General features: G+C 31.2%; 1 protein-coding gene across 1 annotated transcript in view; it reads right to left on the bottom strand.

Moving 5' to 3' along the window:
* Positions 1 to 12,779, bottom strand: part of FBN2 (fibrillin 2) — a 240,480-nt gene that overhangs the window by 149,379 nt on the left and 78,322 nt on the right. Inside the window, exon 7 of the mRNA XM_006913393.2 lies at positions 6,085 to 6,210. Coding sequence (XP_006913455.1) covers positions 6,085 to 6,210 — 126 coding nt within the window. The remainder of the gene's footprint in view (positions 1 to 6,084; positions 6,211 to 12,779) is intronic.

Consider the following 12,779-nt stretch of genomic DNA (forward strand, 5'->3'; position numbering starts at 1 on the left):
ATATATATATATCTTTGATTTATTTAAGACTTATCTTGGTACAAGATGTGATGTATAGATATGAAATTTATTCATTTCAAATGATATCCAGTCATCTCAACATCATTCACTGAATACTCTTTTTTCCCTATTTATTTAAATGTTAAATATATGTGTATTTCTTTTACTGGAATCTCTATTGTTTTCCATTGGGCTGTCTGTTTACATACTAGTACCATAGTAATTTATATATTTTAGCCTTTTAATATGTTTTAGTATCTAGAAGAGCTAGTCTCTTACTCTTCTTTAAATTATTTTTTCTTTATCTTTTCATAGGAATTGTAGAGTATACTACTTGGCTAGTCTATAACTATTTCTTTAGACCTCTGCTATTTACTCCCTTCTATGAATAAAGACAGAATGAGTTCAGTTCCACTTATCCCTACTCTTGTTCTCCTAGACTTGCAATTTCAACTCCAAAGTCATAGTGAATGGATCATTTCAGCACAGTGGTACAGAATAAATTTTTCATTTTATTGAACAGAAAATACAGCAAAAATCTATTGACTGAATATCTAATATATCAGCCACAAGAGGCACAGATTAGAGAGAAAGGTTAAATTTTTTTCAAGAATTAGCCCTTGTGGGCTAACCTTCCAAAAGGCTCCATGGAATCGGTTATACCTGAGTGCTTAAATTGGTCAGTCGGGGTAGAGTGTAAAGGTGGTGGATCTGGGTTGGAGCAAGTGAACTGTCAGGTTATGCATCCACAATCACAAGGCTTGGACCCCTGAACCCTGAAGATATGAAGGAAAAGTTCTCCAATTCAAGAAGAGTTCGGTAAAGGAACAGGACTGGAGGTCAAGGTTCCATATTTTTTTCAGCTTTTATCATATCAGAGAAGAGAAATAGTGCTTTTTCTAATCAAGCACACCTACAATCAATGCCAAGGTCACTAAAATGGGTCTAATTCTGGCCTTGCTGGATTGCAAGGCATAACTGCAATAGCAAAGAGAACCATGTTCTGTTGCTGCTGCTGTCACCATGAGTTTCCCCTGTAAATGCAGTCTGTAGGCTGGGCTGAGTGCTGCCTGATTATCCACCCTCGTTTGCTCAACAGCTCTGGCTATGAATAAAAACTTTGGAGTGATTCTAGCAGGTTGGAAGTCTGACTCTTCAATTTCCTAACCATATAACCTCAAGAAAGTTATTTACTCTCTCTGTGCTTCGGTTTCTTCACTTGTAAAGTGGAGGTTTAATGATAGTAACCAACCTTACAGGATGGTGTGACGATCAAATAAGAAAATCCATGTGTAGTTTAACTATCGTCTAGAATATATTAAGTGCTCCATAAATATTAGTTTTTATTAATATGTTATTTTGGTGCATATAATCTGCCTGCAGAGTCAGACAAGAAAAATAATTAAAATACAATGTAAAAAGTACCACAATGAAGGAATAACCTGTTTGTTATGGGAGCAGAAAGTAAGTTTGGGTTTAGCAGCCTGAGCTTTCTTATTTAAGGAGAAAAATTCTTTTTTAACTATAATGTTGTGAATTTCTTTTTAAAAGAATTTAAAAGATGATAGTTTTGTGGTTTCTAAATTGATGACCTAAAAAGTTTTATCTCTTTCCAATATTTACAATCCCCTTACTTGAATCTCAATTTTAAAATGTGGTTCTCTTTTTGGGAAATAGTCGATGAATTCATTATTTATTTTAAGTTAATACACTTTTGGTAATATGAGTAAAAGCAAGTACTTTTCAGTTTAGTACAAAGGTTTATTTTCCACGGTTTATCAAAGCAGAGTTGGAAGCAGCTAAAGATACTGTGCCAACAAGTTTCATGAGTTTCATGAGCATAAATTAATATATTTGTTGTCACAAATCTCAAACAACTAAAGGCTGTAGTAATGGAACAAAGCTGAGGACTCTTCAGAGTAAATTGTAAACAACTATTTGATCTATAAAGAGCCATTGAAAGGAAACTTTCCAATACAGCAATGCTATTTTCCTGCCTTCAATTTAAGCCAGGAAAGAATAAGTAGCTGCAGGAATGTTAAAGAAGGTATAGTCTAGAAGGGGGGATCATGCAAGGACATCTGGCAACTACTTGCGCTTTACCCAATTGTACTGAAATTCAAAATAACATATTTTATTATAAAAAAAGAAAAATTCTGGAAAGTCTTCTGATACATCATCTCATATTATATTAATGTGTTCTGCTTCCCTTCTTCATTTAAATTAAACAAATGTTTAGATGAATAAATCTTTGAATAGAGCAAGTACCTAAACAACCTTCTCTTTGGATGTGAAGAAATAGTTTACTCCACCAAAGAATCATTTTGCCCACTATATGACAGAATTAGGAAAAGATTTTGTAGCCAAAAGATTTGGGGCCAATCCTGGCCCAGGAGCAATAAGACATGAATTCAGTAGGCATAAGAGGTTTTCTTGAATTTGGAACCCTGAGTAAAGAAGGAAAATAACTGAATCTCCTTTAGACAGACAGACAGACAGAGAGAGAGAGAGAGACAGAGAGAGACAGAGAGAAATTGATTCTTTTCTGCTTCGGACTCAGACTTAGAGCTTGGATAGTAGTCTATATCTAAACATGAGGAAAAGAATCCCATAGGGGAATTCACCTGACCAACGATATAAAACAAAACAAGTCTCAATGATATTGAGTCATATGCTTCAAACATTAAATTATGAGATGAATGCTGCCCCTGCCATTTTTTTTTTCATTTTAGTATGAACTATGTATGTTCAAACTTAAATTTTCAGCAGAGCGAACCTTTTGGGATAATATTTTATATAAGAAGACACTCCAATGTACAAGCAGAAGACAGTTCTTTCTTTTAAATAGAGAGCAAAAGTGACTGACCTCAGAAGCATTACCTGCAGATGAACAAAGAGGGATAATGATACAAAGATCAAAAAACGCCAAACTGCATTTAATGTTTATGCTCTTGGCCTTTGAATGGCAGCCAGAACAAAATAAAATTATTAAGAAAATGAGAAAAAGTCATGATGAAGATCAATGGCCTCTTTCCACATACAATTTTAACTTTGACCCTAAATTTAACCTTCTTTTTATACATTCAACTCAAGTCAAAGAAATTAACTTATTATACACCCTACTCTCAATTAATCAACATATATATTTTTGGAGACTGTGAAATATCACAAACAGTTCTAGGCTCTGGGAAACAGCAATAAAAAAGAGTTTTTGTACTCCAATTCTGGAGTGAGATGGTCAACAAACAAATATAAGTATCAATAACACAATTTTTAAAAGTTAATAGGCTAATTTTCAGTTTCTTACTAACGCTACAACCATTTTATTAGTCACCTGGATCTAAAACACCGGAATGATCTTTCTTATTTCTGAACAGATCTAGTAAATTAAAGACAGAAAAAAATTCTCTAGAGAGTTTCATTGTCAGATGAAAATAAATATGATATGTACTACAACAGAAATAGGAAGAACACCGTTTTAAAATAAATCTTCCAATATTACTATACTTTATATTTATATTGTACTCCACATAAAAAAACTAAAATACCTTACCTTTGACAGTCAGCCAAAAGTTATTGATATGGTTGTATTTTTATTTGGAGCAAACACCAAATTTATGTTAAAATTTTTATACTGACACTATATAAACCATACATCAACTGATTATAATTCTAGACCTGTCACTAAGTGAAGCAATAGTTTACAGTCTTTCCAGATATATTATGCTACCATTACATTAAATAATTTTATATAAGGAAATGTCACTTTATCTTTTACATAAAAGAACAACAGTACTCAAAGAAAATTGATAGTAGTCACTTTTAAGACATATCCAAACAAATGTTTTATACACAAAATAAAGGCTTCATAAACCTTGAGCTTTCAAATTCTAATCACCACTTCTTCCAATTCAGCTATTCCTCACCAATCCCAAATATTAAATCACATAATTCTTTCTGGCCAATAGTTAAATGGATTTGGCTGCTTGGGCAGTAAGTAAGAAAAAAGATGACTGGATTCAGGGCTTTGGGTGGTGCCTGCATTACATCAATACCCACTTTCTCAAAGAACATAGACAAATGTGAATAAAGACTTGCACTGTCTTTCTCCAACCTTGTCTTGGCTCTCTATGCTGTTTTGATGAAATGTGATGTAGAAAAGGCTCATTCTATTTTCAACTAAGAAGAAATACATTGTTTGATGATTAATGCAAATGTCACAACCACTTTAATCAGTCAGTGGCTGTCCCTTCTCACCTATAATCAAACACTGTCTTTGTTCCTAAGTCTACCACCCTTGAAATTAATTTGGATATTATTCTAGTAGTAAAAGTGAAGAGGGACTGACAAAAGGTTGAGTGATAAAACTAACTCCAAAGAAGTCAAGAGAGAAAATACAAAAAGTAGCAAAGATACAGCAGCAGCACAACCGAGACGTTCCACAGATCCCTGACATCCTGGTCCAATTCCTGTGTAATTTTCCCATCCTTCAAGTATTTTTCTTAATCTTTCCAATATAGGCAGACTTTGATTATCATCATGGTATTTAAGCAGCATAAACTGCTTGGACATCCTTGCTAACGGTTACAGAGAGAATTTATTTGGTCTTTGAAATAATTAACCACATTTTATTACCTTCTCTTTGGGGGGAGCATGAAATTAAGTTGCCATAATGTAAAATGTATAAAATTATAAAGATTATTTTGGAGCTGCCTATAAATTAATTAAGGCAAAATATAGGATGATACGTACATGTCCCATGGGTTCACGGGATGATGATTTCTGGTGTTAAAACAATAGCATGTGCATCCATACTCCACCTCCTGTCTAACAGAACAGTTCATATTCCTGTTTTTCTAGTATAATTGAACTCTAGATTTTATCTTTTCCCAATTTTTTTTCTACAGAGAAGAACAACTTTTTTATAACTAAGCAGCAAAAATAACCCCAAAATACTGCCTTTTAAAAAGGAAACGAACAAAAGACTTATATACACCAGGAGATGATTTTAATTATTGAAGGTAAGTGGGTCTAAATGAACTTGTGATCATTTTTTTCAGAAAGCAATTATATGTTTGGTACTTTTAGTCTACTGAACTCAGAAAATGATCCCAGTTAAGATCACAGTAGACATGTACATTTATCCACCTTAGTTAAGCCAGACTGGCAAAAACAAATCTCTAGAATAAATTCTTTAAAAAGCTTTGAGTAGATGAGAATGCTTATGTAAAAACAACAACAAAAAAATGAGAATAGATACACTCCATTGCCTTTAGAAAATTACCTTAGTTGAAATAAATTGTTTTAAGTAACATAATAACAGAAAATATAAACATTACACTTCAATACTACTAGAAGTATCACCACTCCTAATACCAATGTTCATTAAAGTTAGACATGTTTAAAAGTTTCTTGAATTTTATAATAATGAAACTTTTAATCACAGATAAATATAACAAGTTAATTTATTTTATTTGAAGAATACTGATGGAATTTACACTTCAATATTATAATCTAAAACTCACATTCCAGAAAAAAATTTTTTTTAACATTTTTGAGTAAGGTGTCATTTCACAGAAAACCTGTTGTGGTAATTTCCAAATTCTCCCTGAGGATTATGCTTGTTTTTTTAGTTTGGCGGCCAGTCAAGTAGTAATATTTAACCCCCAAATTAAAGTATTTTATAATATATGACAGAGTGCCAAATTCTAATGAATCATTTTACACATGACACTATATTCCACTTGGGCTTTTCTTTACCTGGTTTTAATCTTCAATATAATTTTGTAAGTGAAATGGAAAACTACTTTATTAAAGAAAACTATAAATGGTTGGATTATTCCCATTCTCATTACAAAATAAAAACTGAGATAATAAAGCAGATGCAAAATGCTCATTGGCTTTTCCCAAATCAAATCCATTAAATATACAAACCAATACAAAACTACTCTAAGGTTATGACTCCACTTTCATATGAAAATAATTATAATTGTGATTAAATTCTTCGAAATTCAAAATGAAGTTATGTTGTTCTTGGACTCAGAGTCGTCAATTAGACAAGTCAGTCAAAGTTGAGACACTCACCTTCACATTTCTGAGTAGTTTCACTCTGCTTGTGACCAGCAGGGCATTTGCATTCAAAAGAGCCCACTGTATTGATGCAGTTTCCTCCCTGACATATCCCAGGAATAGCTTGGCATTCATCAACATCTGCAAGAAGAAAGCATTTTGAACATAGATACCACTAATTTTGAAACTATCTACATACATATTTCTTTAATGTATAGAAAAAAATTAGTTGTTTTCAAGAGAATGGTATAAGTCAGGACCCCTTTCTGTGCTCATGTTCTAATTTATGTAAACAGTACATAGATGTTATAGATCTCATTTTGTTTCTTGATTTTTTTTTGTTTTGAAATTTTACTTTGTTGTTATGTAAACAACAAATCTCTTGCTTTGATTTGTTGCAGAACATTTCTGAGTGTGTTCACCATCCTGGTGATGGGCACTCAGTATACCTCCAACTCCTCACCACCTCTGTGAATGATATAATGAATGTCTCTACTATGTCTCTTTATGGAGTTGAGTGACTATGGACTTTGAGAACTCAAAGAGACTTTTTATCCTTCTGCTGCAGACTCAGAGTGAAATTACTAGATCACAGGGTACGTATACACCAAATATGAATAAACAGCGCCAAATGGTTTTGGCACTACCAGTAATCTAATACCGAGTAGTCCACACACTTCTAGAATTCGTGAGGATTCTTGAATTTTCTCTTCTATGCCAGCATGTGAGATAACTACCTACTATCTAATTTTCTTTGGCCTAATAATTATAAATGAATATTAATTATTAATTTTTTAGTTTTCATTTCTCTAAATATTAATTAATATGCTTGTTAGCATTTAAATTTCCTCATCTGAAAGTTGTCTGTTTATGTCCCTTAGACATTATTACGTTGAGGTTGTTGTATTCTTTTTTGAAATTTAAAACTTTTTCTGTTTTAGACATGGTAATTATCTCTCTCATCCTTTAAGCTGTCTATGAATTTCATCAATTTAGGAACAGAAATCCTTAATATTGACAAAATGAAATTCAAGAAACCGTAATAAAGATTCTCAAACAAATAAAAGCCAAGAGCCTTCAAGAAATGTTAAAAGAAGTTCTTTAGGAAAAATAAAAATGAGATAGAAATTAGGGTCTACACAAAAAATGAAAAGCACTGGAAACAGTAACTATGCTGATAAATATAAAAGACACAGTTGTCATTTTTAAATAAACTTAAAGATTATTGGTTGTTGAAAATGAAGACAGCAACAATAACAACAACGTATTTTGGAGGCTTAAAGCTTAAAATACATGGAAGTAAAAAGTACAACCACAATAGCATGGAGGATTGAAGGGGAAAATAGAAGAATACTATTACAAAATTATTACATTTTAAATGAGGGGGCATAATGTTATTTGAAAACAGACTGTGGTAAGTTAAATATATAAAGACAAACACATTAAAATATAAACAAAGGGGTAGAGCTAATAATCCAATTGTGGAGATAAAATGGAATATTAAAATATACTCAGCCTAATAGAGGCAGGCAAAGAGAAAAAGAAGAATAAAGAACAGGTAGAACAGATAGATAAGAAATAGTAAGATATAGATTTAAACCCAATAATATTGATAATTATATGAAATGTAAATGGTATAAACAATCCAATTTAAAAGGCCGAGATCATCAAATTTGATTTAAAAAAAGGAAAACTCAATTTTGTATTGTCTGTAAGAAACCCACTAGAGATAGCTTAAAAAGTAAAATAATAAAAAGTATATATATATATATATATATATCATGTAGTCATTAATCAAAAGAAAGCCTGTGTGGCTATGTTAATATTATACAAAGAGTTCATCAGAATAAGAAATATTACCATGGATAAAGATGAATATTTCATAATGACAAAAGGCTCAATTCAAGAGGACATAATAATGTGTAATGTGTATGCACAGATTACAAACTGTGAAACACCTGGAATAAAAAGTGACAGAACTGAAAAGAGAAATAGATAAATCCATAATTATAGTTGGAAATTTCTACATTCCTCTTAGTAACCAATGGAATAAGTAGACTAATAAAATAAGTAGACTGAAAATCCACAAAGATATATAATATTTGTACTCTTCTTTCAGCCAACTTATCCCAATTTACATCTATAGAACACTACACCCAACTTTAGCAGAACACACATTATTTTCAAGAGTACATGGAATGTTTACTAAGACAGACTATATTCTGAGGCCATGTAAAAAGGCTAATGTAAAAGAATTAAAATCATCCAAACTGCTTTCTCTAAACACAAAGAAGAGTTAAACTAGAAATTAATAATAGAAAACATTTGGGTATCCTTGAATATTTGGAATTTCAACAGCGTACTTTGAAATGGTCCAGGGTCAAGGAAAAAACCATTTGGAAAATCAGAATACATTTTGAATTAAATGAAAATGAAAGTACAAGATATCAAAATTTGTGGAATGCAGCTAAAGCGGCATGGAGCTAAATATGTAGCGTAAAAATGCTTATTTTACAAAGAGAGAAAGGTCTAAAATTGGCGATCTAAATCTCCATATTAAGAAATTTAAAAAAGAGCAAATTAAACCTAAAGTAAACAGAACAAGAAAATAATAATGATAAACAGAACAGCTGTCAAACAATAAATAACTACAAAACCTGGCTCTCTGGAACTATAAGTAAAACAGATAGATATCTGTCAACACTGATCAAGAAAAAGGACAGAAGAAATGAATGATCAGTATCAAGAATAAGAGTTTTGCATCACTACAAATTCTATAGAGATTAAAAAGATCAAAGGAAATAGTATGAACTATCTGATGCTAAATTCAACAACTAGAACAAAATGTACAAATTTCTTGAAAGAGAAATACTAAGGCTCACTGAAGAACAAACATAATATGAATAGATCTATATCTCTTAAAGTAATTTAATTCACACTTTAAAATCTTTGCACAAAGAAAACTTTAGGCCTAGGTGGCTTTACTGTTTAACTCTTTCAAACATTTAAGAAGAAACAACAGCAGTTGTACACAAATTCTTACAGAAGAGGGGACACTGCCTTACCCATTTTATTGAGCTGCCACCACTCAAATACATTATCAGAAAGAAAACAATGGAATAATATCTTTTAGAATAGGCACACAAAAACTCTTAGCAAGTCGACTTTAGCAATACATAAAAAAGTTAATAAATACATCATGACCAAGTGGTGTTATCCCAGGAATTTAAGGTTGTTTCAACACTCAAACATCAATTGATATAATTCATTTTATTAACAGATTAAGGAAGAGAAAACATGATTATCTCATAGATGTTGAAAAAGTGACAGAATTTAACATTCATAATGTTAAAAATCTCAGTAAACCAGTAATAAAGAGCATAATAATCAACTCGATAAAGAGCATCTACAAAAAAACTACAGCTAGCGTGCTATAAGGGATTGGGAAAAATTCTTTAATTTAGAGTTTTAAAATCTGTCATTTTATATCTGTGTAAACTTGTCTTAATTTCTATGTAAAAGATAATAATTTCTAATTCAGTATATTGTTATAACAAACAATATAAAAATAAATATAATATATAAGCATATGCAAACTTACATTATTCAAGTTGACAAACAGCAGATTTACTAATATATCTTTAATTATAAAATAATATATGCTTATTAAAATAAATATTAATGATACAAAAAAATAGAAAATTAAGGAGATAACCATTGAAATAAGTTGGCAGTCTGTACTTTCACTCTTACAAACACGTTCAGAGTGGTGGTCTGTTTGTTTGACATGAATAAGATCAACATAATATGTGCTGTTCTGCATCTCATTTTTATTCATTAAAAGTATTTTGTGGATACACCTCTAGGTCAGTATATATTGATTTATTCTATTGTTTTTTGATAAGTCCACGAGTTTGGTGTATGTTAGTATGTAAATTAGAGAATTCAAGCCCACAAAATAGGTTAACATCCTTATTATTTTTTCCTCGCTTTGGCTATCTATCTATAAAACTGATTACAAGAGTCCAAAGTATTTTTACTGAAATTACAGTAGATTTCAGTATTTTACTGAAATTACAGTAGATTTCATTGTCTTATTAAGGGATATATGATCCAAACAAAAAGCAACTAAAATGAAATATGTGACAAGAAGTTTAACTCAGAACATTCGAATAGTTTAACTCAGAACATTCAAACCACATTATTTTTAAAATGTACATTTCCATCCTCATTACAATGTGGTATAAAACATCCCTAGAAACCTCTTTTCCTGGCAGATAAATCAGAGAAAGAACATCATAGTATAAGCTGAAAAATGAGGCCAAACCTATAAATCCCTTAATACTATTCATAAAATTTTTGACTATGTATTTAGCAGATTCAGTAAGTTTCAAAGGATAAAGCAAACCTACTTTACAGGGTTTATTTTATAATTGCTTAAAAAGTCTTTTCCTAGAAAGAAAAATAAAACCTTTATATTTGAAGTATCCTAGGCAACACAGATATACAGAATTAATTTCTTTTAGGCAGATCAAGCTAATCATTAAAATAAAAAAGGAAATTTTTAAAGAAATATAGAAATAATCAACTTGAGCCAAGCATACACAAGTGCTCTCTATAAAACTAAAAAGAACAAGCCTCAGACCTTCAAACTATGCAAGAGTTTCTACATCTTCGAAGTGCTAGCATAAGCAACCGCTAATGTCTGATTAGTATTCCACTGCTCATATTACTACACAGATGTGTCCCTGTTTATCCCTTCAATTCTGGCACAACGCAATTATTTCTTTAAATGTTGAATTACTTCAAATCACATGTAAGGATTTTATAAGATAAAATTTAATCTTTTGAAATTTAAACCTTATATAATTACTTCAGTCTATGTCTATTAAGGTTATAAATAATGTAACAAAGCAATAGTAATTCTAGTTCATGAACTCGTTTATTCTCCAAATTCTCCAAATAAACTTGCCATAAAAGATCAAACAGATTTTATTATATAAATTAATATTAGATGGTATATTATTTTTAGTTCACATTAAAATATGGAAAAATTTGTGCAGTGGTACAGGTATATAAAAATGGTTCATTTAATTTATATCTTGGGAACCAAGGACCAATTCCTATGACTATATTTAATAGTACATGTTTTTGAACTTTGCCTGTCACCAAATTAGATCCACTTTTAAAATATAAGTTCTTCTATCTATACTCCATAGATATTCACGCATAGCACTTATATTTCTATAAAAATTAATGTAAGTCATATTGGTTCCATATTTAAAATGTAAAGTCTTATTTCTGTACTCCATAGATATTCAAACATAGTACTTATATTTCTATAAAAAGGAATGTCAGCCTTTAAGTACAGCAATTGAAGAATAGGTCTGTCTCTACCTAGAACTTGAGAAATACAGGGTACTGGCAATCATTCAACATGGTTTGATTCAGCCAGAATACCTATCCATGTGTTCGCAAAATTCAAATGTTGAATCAATGATAATCCCAACAAGCAAATGTTGATAACTTACTACCTGTAGGACTCCGAACCTGTAATAAAAAGAATAGCACTATTTTCTCTCTATGTTCCTTATCTCAACAAATGTCATCATCATTTACCCTGCTGTCAAAGTCAGAAACCTAGGAGATAAACTCTGACTCTCTTGTCTCACTTGTCTCATGGTATTTCATCAGTAACAAGTGCTTACTTCCGAAATATATCTCAAATCTTCCCTCTGTCTCTATTCTGGTCTCAACCTCTTTCATACAGCCTGTACTATTGCAGGGACCTTCTAAACTGGTTTCTTTGCTTCCACTCCGGCCCCCTATAATTGATACTCTACAGAGCAACTAAAGTAATTTTATTCCAATATAAATCAAATCAAGTTCAGGTTATTACCTCAGAAATATGTAGACCTGCCTCACTGATTTTTGGTCTACGATTGCTCTACAAAAGTTTGAGACGAGTTGGGAATATTCCCTTGATTACCATGCCCACAGGATTCTCTTTATCTTCTCTTTTTATTGAAGTTTTGTGCCTTCCAATCTGCAGATTGAAGGGTTTATCTATTTTAGAAAATTTTTCTATCTTTAAGCATTTTTTCAATTCCTTTCTTCAGCTTTCTCTAGTCTGACTTTATTATGTATCAGCTTTTTTTTCCTTTTTTAAAAATTTTATTTTATTAGTTTCAAGTATATAGTACATTGGTTAGACGTTTATTGTTTATGAAACAATTCCCCTGATTATCTTCCCTCTGGCTCTCCACCTAGCCATTATATCAATCCTAACTGTGTTCCCTATGCCGTACTCCCCATCCCCATGACCATCGATCAACTACTAATTTGTACTTCTTTAACCCTATGTATCAGCTTTATCATCACTGTTTATTAACTGTTCTTTGACATTTTGATTTGTTATTTCCTCAAGTTTAACCACTGTCACCAATTCTTTTCAGTGTTATGTATGTTTTTATGTATATATGGATATATACATTATTTGTCTTCCATTAGGTAAAGATTTAAATCCTTCCTCAAATTCTTTCTTGAGTATTACCAATTTATTTCTATCTCTGATTATCTTTACTGAACTCTTATAACTCTCCTTTGAACACTTTTTAAAAGGATATATTGTTTTTCATTTCCTTGAGATGAGAGAAGTATACAAACTTGGTACTTATTTGGGAATCCTTTGAAGCATATTCATCTGCCTT

The sequence above is a fragment of the Pteropus alecto genome, unplaced genomic scaffold (genome assembly GCF_000325575.1).
Source record: "Pteropus alecto unplaced genomic scaffold, ASM32557v1 scaffold20, whole genome shotgun sequence".
NCBI classification, from domain to species: domain Eukaryota; kingdom Metazoa; phylum Chordata; class Mammalia; order Chiroptera; family Pteropodidae; genus Pteropus; species Pteropus alecto.